Source organism: Neoarius graeffei, chromosome 14 (genome assembly GCF_027579695.1).
Source record: "Neoarius graeffei isolate fNeoGra1 chromosome 14, fNeoGra1.pri, whole genome shotgun sequence".
NCBI classification, from domain to species: Eukaryota; Metazoa; Chordata; class Actinopteri; order Siluriformes; family Ariidae; genus Neoarius; species Neoarius graeffei.
Genome location: NC_083582.1, coordinates 49,616,669 through 49,639,777, shown reverse-complemented (window position 1 = coordinate 49,639,777; position 23,109 = coordinate 49,616,669). Strand labels below are relative to the sequence as shown.

The 23,109-nt window shown below is 40.6% G+C and overlaps 2 protein-coding genes across 6 annotated transcripts; one reads left to right on the top strand and one right to left on the bottom strand.

Moving 5' to 3' along the window:
• The first annotated feature begins 2,839 nt into the window (after window positions 1-2,839).
• cfap119 (cilia and flagella associated protein 119) lies at window positions 2,840-9,379 on the top strand. Its single transcript, XM_060938991.1, has 9 exons — window positions 2,840-2,857; window positions 2,962-2,996; window positions 3,092-3,157; window positions 3,265-3,428; window positions 8,380-8,450; window positions 8,587-8,703; window positions 8,813-8,885; window positions 8,980-9,078; window positions 9,219-9,379. Exons 1-9 carry the CDS (start codon window positions 2,840-2,842, stop codon window positions 9,377-9,379), a joined length of 804 nt encoding a protein of 267 aa, XP_060794974.1.
• A 1,036-nt stretch (window positions 9,380-10,415) lies between these two features.
• phkg2 (phosphorylase kinase, gamma 2 (testis)) lies at window positions 10,416-23,029 on the bottom strand. 5 transcript variants are annotated; one of them, XM_060939907.1, is made up of 11 exons: window positions 22,860-23,029; window positions 20,799-21,059; window positions 20,335-20,435; window positions 18,724-18,899; window positions 18,563-18,617; window positions 17,391-17,456; window positions 17,138-17,301; window positions 15,377-15,467; window positions 13,660-13,813; window positions 12,894-13,019; window positions 10,416-11,213 (listed from the first exon to the last, which is right to left on the bottom strand). In XM_060939907.1, the coding sequence occupies exons 2-11, from the start codon at window positions 20,865-20,867 to the stop codon at window positions 10,962-10,964; spliced, it is 1,254 nt and encodes a 417-aa protein (XP_060795890.1). In that variant the 5' UTR covers window positions 20,868-21,059; window positions 22,860-23,029; the 3' UTR covers window positions 10,416-10,961. The 5 variants fall into 5 exon arrangements, with proteins under 5 accessions (XP_060795890.1, XP_060795893.1, XP_060795891.1 ...); XM_060939910.1 differs by having other exon boundaries at window positions 20,941-21,059; XM_060939908.1 differs by lacking the exon at window positions 20,799-21,059.
• Between the last annotated feature and the right edge of the window lie 80 nt (window positions 23,030-23,109).

The window sequence follows — 23,109 nt, the reverse complement described above, 5'->3', positions numbered from 1 at the left end:
CACCCTGATTTTGTCACCTCCACCTCAGGGTCCCTGCACTAGCTGTTTTGTGGTCTTCCTTGTTTCCTCTTTCTCCAGGGAATCCATGTTAGGGCCCTCCTGGTGATGTTGTTTGGAGACTTCCTTAGGGTGTGTCCTAGCCATCTCAATTTCCTTTGCCGGATGTCTCTCTGCACTAGTTCTTGTCCTGTCATCTCCCATAATGCTGCATTGCTGATCTTCTGTCGCCAGTATCCTTGAGAGGCATCTATTGATAAAGGTCTGTACCTTTTCCATGACACTTTTTGTGGTTCGCCATGTCTCAGACCCATACAACAGCAGAGTTTTCACATTCAAATTAAAAATCCTGATCTTAGTCCTCCTTCTAATCTCTTTAGACCTCCAGATGTTCTTGAGGGCTATGAAGGATGCACAAGCTTTTCCGAATCCAATTAGGTCAAAATGCTCTTCTAAACTGCCCATGAGAGTGAATATGAGAGTGAATGGTTGTCTCTCTGTAAGCCCCACTATAGATTGACAGCCTGTCCAAGATGAACCCTGCCTCTTGCCCAGTGTCAGCTGGGATTGGCTCCAAGCCACCTGCAACCCACAATTTATAAGCAGTATAGAAAATGAACAACTGTTTATAGTATAAATATAGAGGTGATGATAGAAAATCGTGAGTGCTGATTGATCAAGAAATTCGAACAACTTCTCGATAATCACCTTGAGTGACTTAGCAAAATGGCGGCCAATCGCTTTGTCACTGCAAGTGAGGAAGAATTACAAATTATGAAAGAATATGCTGTTCCTAAAAGCACTAAAGATGCTATGAAGTTTGGTCTGAAACTATTCAAATGTAAGGTGGAATTGTGATTTATTTGATCTATTTCAAAACAAAGTATTTTATGTGAGTCGGTATAGATAAGTGACAGAAGTCTGCGCTGTGCCTTTATTACATTTGCTGCTTTTGAAGTTTGAAATAAATGTTATTTTTGAATACGATGTCTCATCTCATTATCTCTAGCCGCTTTATCCTGTTCTACAGGGTCGCAGGCAAGCTGGAGCCGATCCCAGCTGACTATGGGCGAGAGGCGGGGTACACCCTGGACAAGTCGCCAGGTCATCGCAGATCTGACACATAGACACAGACAACCATTCACACTCACATTCACACCTACGGTCAATTTAGAGTCACCAATTAACCTAACCTGCATGTCTTTGGACTGTGGGGGAGCACCTGGAGGAAACCCATGCGGACACGGGGAGAACATGCAAACTCCACACAGAAAGGCCCTCATCAGCCGCTGGGCTCAAACCCAGAACCTTCTTGCTGTGAGGCGACAGTGCTTACCACTACACCACCATGCCGCCCTCCTGTTTATTTATACTGAAACAATTGTCCGCCTCAAGCTTATAGGCATTTAGCAGATGTTCTTATCCAGAGTGATGTACAACATACCCAGAGCAGCCTGGGGAGCCCTAAAGGTGCTTCTGTAACCATTAGGCCGCGGCTTCCCCTTGACTTTGTCTCAGTTGTTATTCACCGATATTCACTTCGCCTTTGGTGAATAATTGTTAAACAGAAATATTTCACATTGTTTAGTGTCCACAAGACAAGTTACTTCCTGTTATCACTTTATAATTATAGATATATAATTTTTTCTCTGAGCGGCACGGTGGTGTAGTGGTTAGCGCTGTCGCCTCACAGCAAGAAGGTCCGGGTTTGAGCCCCGTGGCCGGCGAGGGCCTTTTTGTGTGGAGTTTGCATGTTCTCCCCGTGTCCGCATGGGTTTCCTCCGGGTGCTCCGGTTTCCCCCACAGTCCAAAGACATGCAGGTTAGGTTAACTGGTGACTCTAAATTGACCGTAGGTGTGAATGTGAGTGTGAATGGTTGTCTGTGTCTATGTGTCAGCCCTGTGATGACCTGGCGACTTGTCCAGGGTGTACCCTGCCTTTCGCCCGTAGTCAGCTGGGATAGGCTCCAGCTTGCCTGCGACCCTGTAGAAGGATAAAGCAGCTAGAGATAATGAGATGAGATGAGAATTTTTTTTTTCTCTCTCTCTAAAACAAAAAGACAAAACAAAGCAGTTTGTCATGTTACCAAAAAACAGAGAGCCTCTTCAGTGGCACAAAACTTACTGACTGTTACAAAGAAGTAACTCCAAAACCAGAGCTCTTCCATTAATGTTACAGAAAGATTTCCATAGAAAAGCTTCATCATAACAACAATTACACGATTTTCCATGTGTAAAACAATAATCCATTTATTCTTATCATTAGATTATATGAAGCTTCTTTGTACAAGTCCCTGTGAATGAGCTCTCATCATAGAAATGATAACATATTAGAAGGAATGCATTCATATAAACTTGTAATAACAGCCGTCATTATTGTCAGAGCTGCTGCTATAGAAAATTAATCAACGTCTTCCGACCAATCAGAATCCATAAGTCAAGAACAGTGCAGCTTTGTGGAATAAGGACTTTTAACGTCATCTTGGAATTTCAAAATAAAAGTTCGAAAGCGTCCTGATTTCCTTTCTAAATGAGCGTTAATGATTTCAGTACTGACTCAGACAGCGTTCGTCAACTGACGTCTGGCGTCGTGTCCTGTTTGTTAGGGGTGCTCTTCTCCTTCAAAGAAATAAAAAAAGCCCCTCTGTCTCAAATAGCCCTTCTGTAGGTGTATATCGCGTCTGAAATAATGGTTACGTATGCATTACGTCATCATTCGCCGCCATCGTTGCTAGGAAACGGTGCAGTACACAATATTCTAAAGGTCTTCTGTGTCTCCAGAAGAGCTAATATTAGTAGAAAGTAAGGTTTAACAATTTGGTCTTCAATTAAGAATATAGAGATGAATATCGGATCTTTGGTAAGGTTTAAAAACAATAGTATACATTAAAGTGATGCATTTATTTAGTTTAAGATGAATTATGTTATTTATTGCTTTAGCTAATTGTACCACTGATATTGTAGGAGTCATGTCCTCCAAAGGCCAGAATATTGTTATGGTATGTCACAAGTAACTACATGTTTAAATGTCACTTATTCCACCTTATACTGAACAATTAAAAAAAAAAAAAGGTATTATTGTATGAACTTGCAGGGCAGACCTGAGTTACAGTGATGCAGAAGAGATCACCAGGATAGAATCTATACCAGAGATTTCAAGGTATAATTATCGAATGTGTTTTTTCCCCTTATAAAATGTATCCAGGTAATAAAGAATGCAACGAATGTATCCCTAAAAAAATGGTGTTTACTGTTTGCTTTATCTAGGATTTTGTGCCAGGCCCTGCACGTGGAGGCTCCAGACCCACAGCGGGGTATTCTCCTCGAGTTGTACACAAACATTGTGCTCTTCTGCAGGCAACAAAAGTTCAGTCAAGAGCAAACATCTGTTCTTCTGTCCATTGTAAAGAATGTGCATCAGCTTAACACAGGTGACCTTTGAAAACAACTGTATGTACTGAAAATGCGAACTTATATGTATTGGTGCACTTTATAAGAGAAAAGTATTTTTGCTGCTACGCAAAATTAATCAGCCCCTTCTGCAACATCTATCACTGGAAAGGAAACACCATAGGGTTTCACTGATCTGGCATTATTTGAGTGGTGGATTGATTATTCTCAGCATTCATTCATTATACTGCTTATCCAATGTGGGTCATGGGTGAACTCAAGCCAATCCCAGCTGATAGGTCGTCACAGGGACTTACACAGAGACAAACATACTCGCATTCACACCGAGGGGCAATTTAGAGTAGCCTGCTGACCTGATCTGCATGTCTTTGGACTGTGGAAGGAAAACATTCAAACTCCACACAAAAAGGCCCCAGTCGAAGGGCAAGTTCGAACCCAGAGCCTGCTTGCTGTGAGGTGACAGAGCTAATTGCTGTACCACCATGGCACCCTACACTGTCAGAAATAGGGATACAGAAGGAATCCATTTCTGTCCCACAAGGTAGACCTACAATCGACCCTAATGGACCCCACAGGGCTCATTATTGGACTTCAAGGTAACTGTGTGTGCCTTTTTAGGGCCAAAAAGGTGCATCTATGTTCCCATGCAGGGCCGCGTTAACCCTTGCCGAGGCCCTGGGCAGACACACCCCCGAGGCCCCACCCCCGCCTGTTGTCAACTGCGCTCAGCAAATTCACCCCCTCAGACGTGCCTGTCTAACTAGACACAGAAACTTAAATAATGACAGTGGCACAATTAGAAATACTATTGAACGATAAAACTTTATATCCATCAACACCTATTTAATCGAGAAAAAGCAATGGTGAAATAGGCAATTGCATGGTGAAAAAATCCATCAGACCTCACGGTTAACAAGTCTGGTTCACTAAAGTTTAGCCTCAAGAAGCCTTTGAATGAGTGAGTCAATGAACAACATGTCAAGAACATAACCTAGGCCTACAACAGTTTCTTTAGTATTCAGAACAAGAACATTCATTTGGTATATAACCGTTCGTTTTCATTTTGGAATCCAGGTGACTTTTAACTTGTGAAAACAAAGAGCGATAACAAAGAAAGAAAAATATCTTGCTTCTCAGAAATAAATCTCAAAATGTTAGGCGATGTGAAACATTTCATCCTTTCACACACGTAATGTCCCAAACAGCAGTGGCACACAGCTTTGCGCATTCAGTTTGACAACCATGGGTCAACTTACAAGGGCACTTTCCTACTTTTCTGGAAAGCGAAGTCATTAATTAAATCATTGAACTCAAGCTGGTGTAGCATGTGAAGACATGGTGGACAGTGATCATAATGACAATGACGGGTGATTTATGCGACGGGACAAGGTGGGCTTCCTTACGGGAGGCGAAATGCATCAAAAATGTTATCAACATGATCAAAACTTCTGAAAATAAGCGTTTCATATTTTCCGATCTGGCGGCACGGTGGTGTAGTGGTTAGCGCTGTCGCCTCACAGCAAGAAGGTCTGGGTTCGAGCCCCGTGGCCGGCGAGGGCCTTTCTGTGTGGAGTTTGCATGTTCTCCCCGTGTCCGCGTGGGTTTCCTCCGGGTGCTCCGGTTTCCCCCACAGTCCAAAGACATGCAGGTTAGGTTAACTGGTGACTCTAAATTGACCGTAGATGTGAATGTGAGTGTGAATGGTTGTCTGTGTCTATGTGTCAGCCCTGTGATGACCTGGCGACTTGTCCAGGGTGTACCCCGCCTTTCGCCCGTAGTCAGCTGGGATAGGCTCCAGCTTGCCTGCGACCCTGTAGAAGGATAAAGCGGCTAGAGATGATGAGATGAGATGAGATTTTCCGATCTCGCTACCTCCGAGGCCCCCTAGTGGCCGAGGCCCTGGGCAGCTGCCCATGAAGCCCATTAGGATAACGCGTCCTTGAGTATATGAAGAGTACAAATAAGTACCCAGGGGCGGTCTTACCATAGAGGCATAGGTAGGCGGCTGCTTGGGGCCCCCCACCAGCGGTCGTAGTAGGGGGGCCCCCAACCAACCTAAAAAAAAAAAAAAGAAAAAGCCCCTTATCATGATTCATGAACACTTCAAAAGTATGGTACATTTTACTAATATTCCTAAGAAATACGTTGAAGTAGTAGTTAAAATGTCCAGTTCATGGTTATCTGTCCCTACACATACACCCCATACTTTCACAATGAAATGGACTAGTCCATAACGCTGCGCAGCGCGAAAGGTAAACACATAGTGACCGGAGTCTGAACAACGCGAAAATGAAAAGGAGTTACCCAAGCGGATCAAAAAAAAAAAGCGAAAAGACGCTGAGAAATATGTGACAATGCTGCCTAAGTTGGGAAACTTTTTTACAACTACTGTTAGCAATAGAGACCGTGACAACAACGTCAACGTCATTCAAAACATTGAACATGATGCCGGTAGAGCAGCAGCAGCTAGCTGCTGTGAAGTGGCACTAGCTGAGGAGGATAACATCAAGCAAGACACGTTGTTGCCACCTTCCATCACCGACAGTGTCAACGTTGACACAAATGAGGTGGAAGAGTTATCCAGTGATGGCCATTTTGACACCGATGATGATGACCATATTGTTAGTTGGTGACAATGTTTTTTTATTATTATTATTTTACATTTTCCTACATCTGGCTGTGCATCATGTACGTGTGAAGACCTGTGAGAAGACATCAACAAGTAGGACTCGAGCAGTTCCAGCGTTATGGACGTGACACTTGAACTCAAAATGGCAACAAATGACCCAGTGCATGTTTTATTGTCCCCCAGTATTTAAACAGGTGTTGCATATTTTAAGGCTGTACCATACTGGAGAAGTGATAGAACAAGAACAATTCCCATAGTACATCTAGGGCATGCCAGAAAACGCCAATAAAAGATGCGTTATGAACGTGACAGAAAAAGTATCACTTTTCTTGGGTGACTGTACATTTTTATCAAACTCTGTGAAATTGTAAACCTAATGTCGAAATGGAGATATCCGTTTGATAGAGGGGTCCAAGGTGAATATTAAAAAAATCTTTGTTTAAAATATTTTGTATTTCATGCAGAGTTTCGGAAGGAAAAGTCAGCGTTATGGATGTGACGAAATTCCGTTACAGATGTGACGACTGTGATGTGGAGAACAATCTCTATTTTCTCTCTCATAGACTCTCTCATTCATTCACTCACCCTCTCTCTCTCTCTCTCTCTCTCTCTCTCACACTGTCTCATTCTCTCTCACTCACTCACTGACACATACATTCACATGGATATGGAGTTGCTTAGAGCCAAATGCCACCTCATCTCTCCTCAGTCCACACTTCTTACCTCCCCTCACTCACTCACACACACACACACACACACACTCACTGACTCACACTCACTCTCACACACACACAGAAACACTCACTCACACACAAACACACACAATCATGTACATAGTTTTATTTATAGAATGTTTGAAATGTTCTGATTTTTAAAAAAAATAAACAGTGCTGGTTTTCCTGGCATTTTGGCAAAGACAGATGTTATCTGAACTCTTGTTCTCTGTTGGGTTCCATCATGACTATTAGTTTGTGTAGTGCTACACTTTGTGTGTTCTCTGCTTTCCATCTTCATTTTGGAGTAAAGAAGTGTATGCAGGGTTTAAAGGGGAATGTTTTTTTTCTCCTCTCCAACCTTTACTTCCCTCTAGATTAGCTTTACCTGCCTATCCACCATGCAGTCGGTACATTGTTGTTGTTTTTTTTTTTTTGTTTCGGATCGGATGGGGGGGGGGGCCCATACATACCTTCGCCTGGGGCCCCCAATTTGCTAAATCCGCCACTGTAAGTACCTTAGATGGTACTGTGGGTGGTAAAAGAGAGCAACTGGACTTGCTTGAAGATTCTTGAAGACGTTTCACCTCTCATCCGAAAGGCTTCTTCAGTTCTGTCCGACTGGTAGGGAGTATCAGGTATTTATCCTCTCATGGATGAAAAGCTCCTCTAAGGTGTCGTTGAGTCATCCTGTTGGTGTGGGTCACTGGGGGCTGAATGTGAATGGTTGGAGGATGACTCAGTGACCCACACCAACAGGATGACTCAACGACACCTTCGATGAGCTTTTCATCCATGAAAGGATAAATACCTGATACTCCCTACCAGTCGGACAGAACTGAAGAAGCCTTTCGGATGAGAGATGAAACGTCTTCAAGAATCTTCAAGCAAGTCCAGTTGCTCTCTTTTACCACCCACAGTTACTATGACCTGGATGACTGAGAATCTTCACAGACTTAGATGGTACTGCCCCAGTGACAAGCCATTGTACCGCGAAAGGTACAGTAATGTACTTTATTTTCTGAGAGTGGAGACATTATCAAAGCTATTATCTTAATCATTGAGTTCTTATATTAACTATCCCGTTCGACTCTTCACTTGAATTGGGCATATTCCAAGCATCAAAAACTAAAAAAAAAAACAAACAAACAAGAGGACCTACTGTGCCTTGTCCGTGGAAAGTTCAGAAATAAGAAAGAACTTTAAAAAAGCCAAAACCTTATTGTTGTAAATCAGAATCTGAATCAGAATGCCCCTTTATTGTCACTGCATGTTAACATACAACATATATTTGATTAGTTGAATTATATTTGTATGGCTTCTGTGAAATCTTTTACAGTTAAAGGGGTCACTGGCTGAAAAATATTTGAGAACCCCTGCCCCGGTGTATATCAGTGATGAGGCTACAGTCAGTAATTGTATTGTATCTGAAAAAAAAAAAAAAGGCCATTGAATGCATGTATGAAAAAAGTGAATAGTTGGATCTTGTTTTATATGACACAGAATCAGACATTCTGTAATTCCCAAATAATGCAAACAAAATATTCGACTACTTCAGTCAATTCATATCATTTGCTTAAATATCTGCTAAACAGGTATGCTGAAATCTGTAATGCATAATCTTTCCAGAAACTCCCCTCAACAACATGGACCAGTGTTTTACGTACTGCTGTGAGCTTCTGCTTTGTCATTCTGTCAGAGTATGTACTTTAAACATTTCTGTTACAAGTACATGAATATCAAAAGCACTTTGGAATATTTTTTGAAGACTGTATTTTTTAATTGCTGTATTTATAGTTGAGAAATGTTTGTTGTTTGCCGTTTTTCTGTCTTTAGAGACCCCCGTTCAGTATTGATCTATTCAATTCAGAACAAGTGACTGAGATTGTGAAATATCTCATCAACACATATATGAAACACTACCTGCTTTACAAGTATGCATTTACACCTCAGGTAAGTTTGGATCCCTGTACTATTCCGTTGCTGGAAATACATAATATAAATAAAGCTGAAACTTCCCATTAATAGAATTTGCTTTATCAATTCTCTTCACTGGGTCAAGATGCATTTGGATTTATCTTTGTCTTACGTTGGAATGCCTGAGGAGCCCACTGCAGAACAACTAGAAACCTCTGGTACAGAAACCTATTATTTAATGTGCCACATTAGTTTAGTTTTATACCTCAAAGATCACGTTTCAGCTGTAATTTATATCTGGACAAGGTGCAGACACAGAGAGTCAAACTGAAAACGAAGCAGATGGAACGAGTGAGCAAGAGATGGCTTCTACAGAAATCCTGCCCACAGAGACAGAGGTATCTAAACAAGGTACACGTACTGAATTCCATTACTCTGAAAAACAATGAACCTATCAGACATATATAATTGTTTCAATACTAAGCATCTTTTAAATATTCTGATTGGTTCATTTTAATCATGACAAATGCACATGTATTTCCCCTCTTTAGATCTGTCCTCAAAGGGACAGCTGAGAACAATTGTACAAAATGAAGTACAGGAGGAAGTGACGCGCTTGACAGCTCATCTAGAAAAACGCTTGCAGGAAAGTACTGAGCAGCTTAAAACTGCGCTGACTGCACTGGAGACGAGATTTCAACCTAAAAAGTGATCGAACGTCTTTGTCCGTGTAGACTAATTTAAAAATGAACATTTCTAACTGTTACTGGAGCTTATGCTAGAAACCATATATACAAAAGACATTTTTCCATTCTCATACATACACACACTAATATAATTTGCAAAAATGTAATTAACTTGCAAAAGATCTGTTATGTCATGATGTTCCATTCTTTCTGTTAAAACTTAGAAAATGTTAGATTTTAAAACAAGCGCCTTTTCCAATGTTTAGTTAATGTAAGGATTTATTTATTTTATCAAGTTCAGAATAAAAAGATAAATTACATAACATAGAACAGCAATCTTGACAGTGATAATGCAGATTAAACTTAATCTTAAAGGAACAGTCCACCGTACTTCCATAATGAAATATGCTCTTATCTGAATTGAGACGAGCTGCTCCGTACCTCTCCGAGCTTTGCGCGACCTCCCAGTCAGTCAGACGCAGTCAGACGCGCTGTCACTCCTGTTAGCAATGTAGCTAGGCTCAGTATGGCCAACGGTATTTTTTGGGGCTGTAGTTAGATGCGACCAAACTCTTCCGCGTTTTTCCTGTTTACATAGGTTTATATGACCAGTGACATGAAACAAGTTCAGTTACACAAACTGAAACGTAGCGATTTTCTATGCTATGGAAAGTCCGCACTATAATGACAGGCGTACTAACACCTTCTGCGCGCTTCGGCAGCGCATTGATACGGAGCTCAGATATCAATGCGCTGCCGAAGCGCGCAGAAGGTGTTAGTACGCCTGTCATTATAGTGTGGACTTTCCATAGCATAGAAAATCGCTACGTTTCAATTTGTGTAACTGAACTTGTTTCATGTCACTGGTCATATAAACCTACGTAAACAGGAAAAACGCGGAAGAGTTTGGTCGCATCTAACTACAGCCCCAAAAAATACCGTTGGCCATACTGAGCCTAGCTACATTGCTAACAGGAGTGACAGCGCGTCTGACTGCGTCTGACTGACTGGGAGGTCGCGCAAAGCTCGGAGAGGTACGGAGCAGCTCGTCTCAATTCAGATAAGAGCATATTTCATTATGGAAGTACGGTGGACTGTTCCTTTAAGTTAATACAGTACTCTGTGATGAAAACATGATGTTTGGTTGTCAAATGAAAAGACTCAAATATATTTAAGGGGAAAAAAAAATATCCCACAAAGTGAGCAGGAATGTAACCATCATACACATGTGCGTTACCATAAATGACCAAAAAAAACTCAAAGTATTTTATGCATTTAGCTTATGTTCTGTAAACTTACTGTCCTCTTCTACAAATGCTCAAATGACCAAGATAGCTACAGTGATAAAACTGAATTGATATATAAATTTACAAAGTTACGTTTATGATTAGATATCTGAAAAGAAAATGGCTAAGAAGTTAAAAGTGAGCTGAATAACTCACACGTAACAATGGGAAACATCTCATTAATCAGAAATAAATAGTTCTATTGTGGTTCGAGCACGTGTGCGTGTGACTGGATTAATATCTTCGTTCCCTGAACTGTATCAATTAAAAATATAAAGATTGTTCTAACTTCTAACGAACATGTTAAAAATAGAGATTACATTTACATTTGGCTCTCAAGGTCCTCAAGACCAAGTAAAACAATTTTAGTGGTGTTCTGGAAAAGAGCAGCTCGGTTCTGTTGTTCTCCTTTCTTGACCCAATGCCCATATATGCGGAAAGCACAGCCATCGATGAGTTTGCGCACAGCTCGTAAAGAGTAAGGGTCCCTCATTAGGAGCTCTCGCGTCAGAGGTCTGGCCCGGTTGTAGCGACAGTACATACGGATACACGACAAGACTGTCAAGATTAACACCTGGAGAGGTGAAATAAGAGATGTGAACAACAGACCTAAGAATTCATCATGAGTAAAAAATATTAGTGTAGGCCAGGGGTTTTCAAAGTGTGGGAGAGTCAGCCCCCCCCCCGGAGAGCAAATAAACAACAGCGCCCCCCCTTACAATTTTTGTTGTTGCTATACTTAATGTTCCATTCGTATTTTTAAAAATTGGTTGTTGTACACATTTTTATTTTTTTATTTTTCACATTTTAAACATCTGTGCTTTTTAAAACATCTTGTTTTACACATTTTAAACATCTCATAGCATCGTTAGCTAGCACCTCTTGGCAGACAACACACTGTGGCAGTGGAGCATCTTCAGATCCAGTCCATGAAAATCCAAACTTTAAATAATCGTGGTCATACTTCCTTCTTTAATCAGTCCCCCCCAGGATTTCACGGGCCTTTTTTGTGATTGTTGTGGGCTAAAATGTCTGATGTTGCGGGGGGGTTTTCCAAAAAAATTGCGATGAAAGTTGCGGTGTTTTTTAGGTTTTTGTTGCGATTACATTGCGAGAGGAAGTGAAAGTTGCGAGAAATTGTTGCGATTTTCTCTTTTTGTGATTAAAATTGAGTGATATGTTAAATATTAAGTTATTACTGAAAAACTATTGATTAAAAAAACAAAGACACTGAGAAATGGTTCTATAAACATCTTTACCAATATTAAAGATTACCAGGACTACAAAAATGCAGAAAGATAGGCTTTACTTATCCAAATGCACCTGTCGGTTCAAAAGTTAAAGTGCATAGAACCTCACAGCACAACATGAAGTTACCTTAAAATATAATATAAATGCCTCAGCTTTCATGTAAGAAAAAAAAAAAACTATTAATACCGTACTAGTACTGTGTGCAGGCAGTCTCTCCTGAAGACTAAATTAAACAATAATTATAAACTAATAAAATAAATGGCTCAGGCTTCATAGAAGAAAAAACCAAAATCTCACAGTATGATGCTGAAGCTGCCTAAACAATGGAAAATAAAATACCATTTTGGCAAAAATGTTGGCATCCATTAATTTCTTGTATTAAGTAAAAAAAAAAAATAAAGTGTACACAGTCCTTCACTGTAAACATAACACACTTTCAGTAACAGAATTTAAGCCTATATAAACACTGACTCGCACATCATGCAATGTTGCCAGATACTGCTGACGTTTTCCAGTCCAAAATATGTTCAAAACCCGCCAAAGTGCACTTGAAACCACCCAATCTGGCAACACTGCGCACATGCTGATTCTCTTGAACGTATACACGGAAGTAAGGCAGAAGGTAGTTTGTCGACGTCACCTCAAGACGACGCCAACAATTGGTCAAATTTGCTGGAAAGTTGCTGCGACTGGATATAATTGCAACACCGCCCTGAATTCGCGGGCATTGGTTGAATTTGCGCTGAAGTTGCAAATCGCAACATCCTGGAGGCTGTTTTTTTGCTTGGCCCAGACTTTGTCTCCTCACTCACTGTAGCTTTAGGTACTAAAAATCGATCCATTTTGTCTCTGGTAAAGGCTAGCTGAAGTTCGCTAAATGTCCGCAATAGTAACTTATTCTGGTTTATTTTTCCTCACGTTGTGCTCTCCCTGAAGAACTCTGGTGCCCCCCCGGGGGGGCGCGCCCCACACTTTGAAAAGCCCTGGTGTAGGCAAAACCTACCTTGAATGTCTTTCTGGGGCTGAAGAGCCGTACATCCTCCTTTTGGTACTGAAGGAAGAAAGGATGAGCTAAGGCTTGTTCAGCTGTCAGACGAGCTGCGGGATCCAGCACCAAAAGCCTTGAGATCTAAGGATAAAATCAGTGTTACAAAGTTGTAGACCATTTTAAATAAAGCAATACAAAAAAAAAAAAGAGCAAGTTTTACACAATATATCATCCACTCGTTGTCCACTTTATTAGGAACAAATGTACACCTGCTCATTCATCCAGTTACACAATCAGCCAGTCATATTCACAGAAACCGGACAGCTGAATACGACTGTCTACTATCTAAAACACACCTGTCTAGTTTCATTCCGACTGCAGTCTTTTCTTGGCTGAGAGGAGTGGAACCTGATGTGGTCTTCTACAATTTACCTCAAAAGTTGTTCATTCTGTGATGTTTTTCTGCTCACCCTCCATTGTAAAGAGTGGTTAGACCCGGTGGTTAATCTCGCAGATACTTCCTGTTAGCTTGAATCAGTTTGGCGATTGTCCTCTGAGCTCCCTCATCAGACTTCACATTTCCCCGATGTGTGATGTGAACACTAACTGAAGCTCTTGACCTGTATGATTTTATGCACTGCTGCTACATGACTGAATAACTGCATCAACGAGCAGGTGTTCCTAATAATGTGGATGATAAGTGCATATATTTGATGAAACAGCACTACGAGCAGTTACTTTGGAACAAAAGCTCATGCTCTTTTTAAATAAAGATTCATACCAAGTCCTTGACAGTGTCAGACCTGTCGTCCCACTCCGGAGAGTTAAACTGATACTGACCCTCCATGATCATTCTTAGCATCAGCATCTGTTTACGGTGCCAGAAGGGTGGAGACCCAGCAAGAACAGTGAAGAGAATAACACCACAAGCCCACCTGAGGGAAGACTGGCATTAGCAAACAGAAACTACCACTATTACTTTAATTAAAAAAAAAAAAAGTGCTCCAAGAGCACAATATCCCCGGGTGGCAACTATGCCATAACTCTGGTAAAATGTGACTGAACTGAATGAAATTGCAGTATGCGTATTATCGACATCTCATCTCATCATCTCTAGCCGCTTTATCCTGTTTTACAGGGTCGCAGGCAAGCTGGAGCCTATCCCAGCTGACTACGGGCGAAAGGCGGGGTACACCCTGGACAAGTCGCCAGGTCATCACAGGGCTGACACATAGGTGGTGTTTACATTAGACCGTATCCGTCTCGTTTTCGTCGCGGATGCACTGTCCGTGCACATTAAAACGCCGGGAAATGACTCCACAGGCGGAACAACTTGAACCCGCCAGGGCCCACGTATTCAACCCAGTTCGTATCTGATCCGGTGCTGTGTAAACATTGAGGAACGAGGAAACGCAGTGCTGAGCTCTAGCTGACGTCGTCATTGGACAACGTCACTGTGACATCCACCTTCCTGATTCGCTGGCGTTGGGATCACACACACAGCGGCTCAGTCCCGAATCACTGCTCGTGCGCTTCACTCGCGCGCTCTGTGAGCTGCGCAGGGCCGGAGTGCACACCCTCCAGAGGGCACTCGCTGTTCAGGGCGGAGTGATTTGGAGCGCAGGAGGAAGCGCTGAGCCGCACTGAGGTTTATTTACACATTTCAACTTATTTACCTCCTTCAGGCGCTTAAACTCAGTGAGAACATGAACATCACAGCCAGGTGTGTTTATCTGCTGGAGAAGGTGTTCGCTTGCCATCCTTCCACTTGCAAGTGGTGAGTGACTTGCGCACACCCGATATGCACTGGGATCATGTGACGTGCCGTCTAATTAGTCATGTGATTAGTGTATCCGTGTATTGGCGTTGCTGTGTGCACGCGAATCGTTTTAAAAACGTTAATCTGATGATCCGCTGATATGGTCTTATGTAAACACCACCATAGACAGACAACCATTCACATTCACACCTACGGTCAATTTAGAGTCACCAGTTAACCTAACCTGCATGTCTTTGGACTGTGGGGGAAACCGGAGCACCCGGAGGAAACCCACGCGGACATGGGGAGAACATGCAAACTTCGCACAGAAAGGCCCTCGCCGGCCACGGGGCTCGAACCCGGACCTTCTTGTTGTGAGGTGACAGCGCTAACCACTACACCACCATGCCGCCCATATTATTGACATATAACAAATAATCCTGTCAAGTTTCATGAAATTCCTCCAAAAATTATAAGAGGAGTTGATTTCAGAAGGTGAGCACCCTTCTCAGGACGGACGGATGGATGGATTGAAGTCACCATGACATAATCCCCCTTCGGGCCTGTCGGCCAGCAGGGGATGAAAACCAAAACAACCCAGTACAAACAGAAGAGGGGTTTCTTCTAAAAGCCATCTTAAAATCTTAAGTCATACATAAAGCAGAATTCTAGCTATGTTTTTAACCTTCTGATGGTCCAAGAGAGTAAAATTCTTTGTGTGACAAATTCTGAGACTTACAAGTCAACCTCGTTCCCATATCCATCATGCGTTTCATCCATTGAACATTTCAGTATCTCTGGTGCAAGATAGCCCGGGGTGCCGCAGAGTTCTAACACAAGACAATAAATAAATAAATAAATAAATAACTAGCCACCCACCCCCGGGGAAGGGGGGGGGGTCTGCATATAGTTCAATTCATGGGAAAAACAGGATTATAGTATAACCCCGATTCCAAAAAAGTTGGGACAAAGTACAAATTGTAAATAAAAACGGAATGCAATAATTTACAAATCTCAAAAACTTATATTGTATTCACAATAGAACATAGAGAACATATCAAATGTCGAAAGTGAGACATTTTGAAATGTCATGGCAAATACTGGCTCATTTGAAATTTCATGACAGCAACACATCTCAAAAAAGTTGGGACAGGGGCAATAAGAGGTTAGAAAAGTTAAAGGTACAAAAAAGGAACAGCTGGAGGACCAAATTGCAACTCATTAGGTCAATTGGCAATAGGTCATTAACATGACTGGGTATAAAAAGAGCATCTTGGAGTGGCAGCGGCTCTCAGAAGTAAAGATGGGAAGAGGATCACCAATCCCCCTAATTCTGCGCCGACAAATAGTGGAGCAATATCAGAAAGGAGTTCGACAGTGTAAAATTGCAAAGAGTTTGAACATATCATCATCTACAGTGCATAATATCATCAAAAGATTCAGAGAATCTGGAAGAATCTCTGTGCGTAAGGGTCAAGGCCGGAAAACCATACTGAGTGCCCGTGATCTTCGGGCCCTTAGACGGCACTGCATCACATACAGGCATGCTTCTGTATTGAAATCACAAAATGGGCTCAGGAATATTTCCAGAGAACATTATCTGTGAACACAATTCACCGTGCCATCCGCCGTTGCCAGCTAAAACTCTATAATTCAAAGAAGAAGCCATATCTAAACATGATCCAGAAGCGCAGACGTCTTCTCTGGGCCAAGGCTCATTTAAAATGGACTGTGGCAAAGTGGAAAACTGTTCTGTGGTCAGACGAATCAAAATGTGAAGTTCTTTATGGGAATCAGGGACGCCGTGTCATTCAGACTAAAGAGGAGAAGGACGACCCGAGTTGTTATCAGCGCTCAGTTCAGAAGCCTGCATCTCTGATGGTATGGGGTTGCATTAGTGCGTGTGGCATGGGCAGCTTACACATCTGGAAAGACACCATCAATGCTGAAAGGTATATCCAGGTTCTAGAGCAACATATGCTCCCATCCAGACGACGTCTCTTTCAGGGAAGACCTTGCATTTTCCAACATGACAATGCCAAACCACATACTGCATCAGTTACAGCATCATGGCTGTGTAGAAGAAGGATCCGGGTATGACAAAAAAGACCTAAGACAGTTGAGCAACTAGAATCCTACATTAGACAAGAATGGGTTAACATTCCTATCCCTAAACTTGAGCAACTTGTCTCCTCAGTCCCCAGACGTTTACAGACTGTTGTAAAGAGAAAAGGGGATGTCTCACAGTGGTAAACATGGCCTTGTCCCAACTTTTTTGAGATGTGTTGTTGTCATGAAATTTAAAATCACCTAATTTTTCTCTTTAAATGATACATTTTCTCAGTTTAAACATTTGATATGTCATCTATGTTCTATTCTGAATAAAATATGGAATTTTGAAACTTCCACATTATTGCATTCCATTTTTATTTACAATTTGTACTTTGTCCCAACTTTTTTGGAATCGGGGTTGTATGATACTGCTTAAACAGTCGCTCACCTCTCAGCTTTTGTCCAGGTTGCAGCTGCACTGAAAACCCAAAGTCAGATAATTTAATGTGACCCTGGTCATCCAGGAGGATATTTTCCGGCTTGAGGTCTCGGTGTATGATATTAAGGGAATGAAGATGCTGGACTGCCTCCAGAAGAGCACGCATCATACCCCTAAATGTGAAAAAATTATTGCAGCAATTCACCAAGTAAAGAGATGATCGTTTCTTGACGTGTTTATACGATAGACCAAAAAGACACACCTGGTCTCTTTTTCACTGAGTGTGACTTTTTCTGTTAAATAGTCAAACAGCTCTCCTCTTCTCATTCTGTGTTGAAAACGGAATAGGAATAAAAAGGATGTACGAGTGTGTTACATAATCTCTCACTTAACTGATCATGATATTGTGATAATGGACTGGAAAATGATAATTATTACATATTTGTATTACTATTTTATTTTCTTGTATTAATACAGTACGTGTGTATGTGGTGGTCTGGGTAAACCTGTTGCTGCCACTGACACCCCAAAATAATGAAAAATAAATAAATAAATAAATAAAATCAGATTTTGACTAGGGCGGCACAGTGGTGTAGTGGTTAGCGCTGTTGCCTCACAGTAAGAAGGTCCGGGTTCGAGCCCCGTGGCCGGCGAAGGCCTTTCTGTGCGGAGTTTGCACGTTCTCCCCGTGTCCGCGTGGGTTTCCTCCGGGTGCTCCGGTTTCCCCCACAGTCCAAAGACATGCAGGTTAGGTTAACTGGTGGCTCTAAATTGACCGTAGGTGTGAATGTGAGTGTGAATGGTTGTCTGTGTCTATGTGTCAGCCCTGTGATGACCTGGCGACTTGTCCAGGGTGTACCCCGCCTTTTGCCCGTAGTCAGCTGGGATAGGCTCCAGCTCGCCTGCGACCCTGTAGAACAGGATAAAGCGGCTAGAGATAATGAGATGAGAATGAGGTTTTGACTATAATTTGGAGTTTCTGCCTGGAACATTTTGACACACCTACTTAACAGATATTTATTACTAACATATTACTTCAAAATGATGCAGTTTAAAACGATGTTCTAAACATGCCTAGGCTACTGTAATAACCTCTGAATAAATGCAGGTATAAAGATGAACATAGTTTTCATGGTCATTATCATTTTTCTACTTTATTCATTAGATATTAAATTAAACTAAATAAACAGGAGTTGCATTGAGGCAACCAGTGTGTTGGTGTCTTTTAATGAAGTTTAAAATGCTATAACTTTACTTGTGGTTGAGATTCAACAGAGAAACGTGTTTCAGTTCAAGAATCCTGTAGTTTCAAAATGATATATAGTTGAAAAATGTCACAATGTGAAGGGTTTTCCCAGGCCACCCACACCTATTAAATACGTTGTTCCATGACTTAAACCAGCAGAAAAAGGCATGATATAAACCATTACTTACAGGTCAAATACCAAAAAGATGAAGGTTGCAGATTCATACGAATCAATAAGTGTGACTGAAAACAGAAAAAAAAAATTATATATATATACTGTATAAATATATATTTTTTTGAACAGCACAGCATAGGCTATAATACAACAGGTAAAAATACTAGAACTCACTGATTGACGGGTGTCCTTTCAGCACGTTAAGAACATGGATCTCTTTCAGTGTTGAGCTCTTCACCTCCTCCAATTGCTGAGCAGTCATCTTCTCTGCTGTGATCTCAATGATCTTCACTGCAAATTCTTGTCCTGTGTGTTTGTTTACACACCTACGCACCACACTGCTTACACCTCTACATGCAGATAAATGTTTGATATGAGCTTTGTGCAAGACCCCTCCAGCGAAAAAAAACCATCAAAAGTAAAAAATGGAAAACAGCAACAGGGGAAAAAAGTTCAATGCTTGAGTTTACACAGAAACAGAATATTAATTTCAACGTATAAAATACACTACAGTATATGGGCAAAAGTATGTGGACACTTGACCATTATTGACAAACAGTACCAATCAAAACTTTGAACACATCTTCTGATTCAGCGTTGTGTGGTTTTTTTCTTTTAAATTAGTTAAGACACACTTCATGTCCTAAAGCAATGATGGATGTCATTTCTCTTTATTCCGTTGAACGGTTCCTGGCATAATATGGACAGTTGTTGAATCAGTTCGGGCCTCTTAGTTCCAGTGAAGGAAAATCTTAATGCTACAGCAAACAAAGAAATTTTGGATAATTTTGTGCTTCTGTCTTTGTGACAACAGTGATCACATTTTTGCGTAGTTAAGTGCTGTAGCTGAACAGACATAAGGCTAATTAATTTAGTCAGTCAAATCAGTGCAATTTTTCACTTTTGGGGGTAACAAATTTTTAAAATGCTATGACTTTAGAGCAGCTTGAGATAAGGGTTGTTTTACAATCAGGGTACAAAGTTTGTGTCACAGGGGTCCAAAATTCAAATTGATTCAAACTGGTTCTTGTAGCAGTTTTTAAGTGAAGGACAAGTTAAAGAACAGATTTCAGGTAATTTTTTGACATGTGTATGGTAGTTTTGTGTAATCTGCTATAAGATGGGAGAAACAAATGAAGTGATTCTCGGAGAGGACTTTTTTTTTTGACAATTCAGAATCCACTACTTCCATAGTGCTTTTAAATATAAGGCTGTAAGCTCTGTGTTAGTTGTCTCTAATATTTATGTCCCAATATCTTGACCACATTTTAGGATGAAAATAATCATTTTAGATATGTTATTTTATATTGAAAAATTAGCTGTCTCGGAGAGGACATTTTTTTGACACAATCACATACTAATTTGATCAAAATAGTGTGAAAACTTACTGGCATTCAACATTAAAACTTAACTATGTTTCCAATGATATGGAACCAAATATGTGTTTTATGGTATAAAGAATGATTTAAGTGCATCCCTTTTGGAGCTACCTGTGGTCAAAAAAGCACTTTTTCTAAATGACACAAGTAATTTTGCTAAATATGACATATTGCCATACATTCACCAAAAATAACGTTATCACCAAATTTTTTTTTTGCATGGTAAATAGAGCTATCACAGGGCTACAATAAACAACCAAGTTTATTTAGTCAAGCCTTTTGATATTGAAGATAATAAGTGTTAAATGTGATTTTTAGCTTGCCTACCCTGATTGTAAAACAACCCATATGTGTAGAAGAGAAACATAGTTCAGTTCAGGAAAGCCTGTAGTTTTCAGACACCCACCTGCCAATGACTTCCTTGGACTCGTACTTTTGGTGGAACTCTTTGGCTCCCACCCAGTGGGGCAGTTCCTCTTCGATAAGATCACGGGTCATCACCACAACCTGAGGAAACAACAGAAACACTTACCCTTTTTTTTTAAAATAAAAAAAGGGTTCCTTAACGCTTCTTTGGGTGGATAACAGTTTTCCTTTCCTGAGGGGGTTCTACCTGGAAACTTTTGTAATTGAGATCTCTCAAAAACACACTTAGACGCTACATGAAAACTTTTGAGTGTATTCTTGTTACTTTAGAGCGGCGGCTACAACTATCAACAGTCCATAATTACTGACATCTTTTCAGATTTACCAATAAAAAACTATTTTACAAAAGTGAGTTTCAGTTACAACAGTTATTATTGGTTAATTAATCAACTGGAAGACCCCCCTCGCCCTTTGATCTTGTTGTCTGATGACACAGCTCGTTACCTGAGATGGATTTTTTTTTAGCACGATCAGCAATTTGAGGAAAACCCAGATGTTATCACAGGCAAGCATGGTGGAAAAATCATGGACATGTTTTTACTTCTCAAATTGACTGATATTTCATGATCTCCTTGTCGAAACCTACTTTGTTTCTTACTCTTTCATCTGACAGTCGCCATTTTGTATCTAAACGTGCGTTTGAGAAGTCACATGAGGTGTTGATAATAGTGATCGCCTTCACCAGTGTCCACCATTATTGACACCCTGTGGAATTAAGTGACATTTACAACTGTTATGTATCGATCTTTGTGTAACATTGTTGAAGTAGATGAAGAACTTTAAAATAAATAAATAAAAGTGCTGTGATTTATAATTTGTTTTTCTGATTCTTAAAAACAAGGTACCTACAGTTTTGGTTTGAGGAATGACATGCGACCTTTGACCTGGATTTTCATGTGGTTATAGTGTCAATTGCCTGTTGACATTTACTGGTAAACTACAAAACTAGAAATTAATACAAACAACGACGAATGATTAATAAAATGTGATATATGAAAATACTTAGAAAGTGGGTAGAAAGTGGAACAAGAAGATTTTCTGACAGGTTAAACACTATTAGTTCATTTGTTTACAAACATTAGAATTACTTCCTCATTTACGTAAGCACCGACATTAATGTTTTTATATAAAAGATATTTTATACTAAATATAAAAGTCTATGTAAAACAAATTTTAAATTAAAAACTATGTTTTGTTAACTTAATACCACATACCGATTTAAAAAAAAAAAAAATCACCTGGATGTCGATAACTGTGGACAAAGGTGTCGATAATTGTGGAACAGTGTTGATAACTGTGGACAAAGGTGTCGATAACTGTGGAACGGTGTCGATAACTGCAGACAAAGGTGTCGATAATTGTGGAACGGTGTCGATGACTGCGGACAAAGGTGCCGATAATTGTGGAATGGTGTTGGTAACTGTGGACAAAGGTGTCGATAATTGTGGAACAGTGTCGGTAACTGTGGAACGGTGCCGGTAACTGCAGACAAAGGTGTTGATAATTGTGGAACGGTGTCGATAACTGCAGATAAAGGTGTCGATAATTGTGGAACGGTGTCGATACCTGCGGACAAAGGTGTCGATAACTGCGGAATGGTGTCAATAACTGCGGACAAAGGTGTCGATAATTGTGGGACGGTGTCGATAATTGTGGAACGGTGTCGATAACTGTGGACAAAGGTGTCGATAATTGTGGAACGGTGTCGGTAACTGTGGAACGGTGTCGGTAACTGCGGACAAAGGTGTTGATAATTGTGGAACAGTGTCGATAACTGCAGATAAAGGTGTCGATAATTGTGGAACGGTGTCGGTAACTGTGGACAAAGGTGTCGATAATTGTGGAACGGTGTCGATAACTGTGGACAAAGGTGTCGATAACTGCGGACAAAGGTGTCGATAATTGTGGGACGGTGTCGATGACTGTGGAACGGTGTCACGTGATCTGATACACTAAGTAATCGGGAATCAACTTTTTTTTTCCCAGTGGAAGTTTAAGTAATTATTCATGCACAATTTACGTATTGAAAGTCTTTTCTACTTTTTCAATGGCAAAAATATCATTAAGGTGTCGATAACTGTAGCTGCTGCTCTAGTTATTATACTGTAGCTGAGTTGTTATCGTTATTAACCAGGTTTATCTAAACTTTAATTACTCAAAAACATGCAGGTCTATAAATAATGCCACTTGGACGGTCGGTGGAATGTTTAGGAATAACGACTACTATAAACATCCAAAATATTATTGTACACATTTAAATAACGAGCCTAAATAATAATGAGGGGTCCGTGGAACTGATTTCATAATTAAAGTAGTCTCTTAAAAATAAAAAGTTTGGTAACCACTGGCCTAAATAAGTATGTAAAATCATCACACAGCTCCCACAACAGCAAAGGTGTTTTGTGTGTTAATATTTAGAGTACATCAGCTAGTTCAGTTAGCTAGATAACTTCTAGGTAAACAATCTACTTAAACACGCTAAGACGAGAAGAAAACACTACTCACGTACAGTTCCCTACTTCATAAAAGTCATTACGATATATTTAGATGTCTATTTAAGGTAAACTAGATCAAAAATTTACAACATTGCTGGTCAGCCCAGGTTTCCCTAAGACTGTTATTAGCTAGCGAGCAAAATAAACAGCTAGCACGGAACACGAAATTCCTTTTTACAGAAAGGAGACGCTCATGAATATTCATGAAGAAAGTGCTACCTGATTGGCTGATGAAAAAGGAACGCGCTGCCTGATTGGCT

What these genes read in the sequence shown, in the direction of transcription:
- cfap119 (XM_060938991.1), top strand. An exon ending in TCTATACCAGAGATTTCAAG is followed by an intron (nt 3,158 to 3,264) that starts GTATAATTATCG and finishes TGCTTTATCTAG; the next exon opens with GATTTTGTGCCAGGCCCTGC. An exon ending in TGTGCATCAGCTTAACACAG is followed by an intron (nt 3,429 to 8,379) that starts GTGACCTTTGAA and finishes TAATCTTTCCAG; the next exon opens with AAACTCCCCTCAACAACATG.
- phkg2 (XM_060939907.1), bottom strand. Translation starts at nt 20,867, where the DNA reads ATGCTTGCCTGTGATAACATCTGGGTTTTCCTCAAATTGCTGATCGTG. An exon ending in TAAAAAAAAATCCATCTCAG is followed by an intron (nt 20,436 to 20,798) that starts GTAACGAGCTGT and finishes TTGTTTCCTCAG; the next exon opens with GTTGTGGTGATGACCCGTGA. An exon ending in ATCTTTTTGGTATTTGACCT is followed by an intron (nt 17,457 to 18,562) that starts GTAAGTAATGGT and finishes TTTTCAACACAG; the next exon opens with AATGAGAAGAGGAGAGCTGT.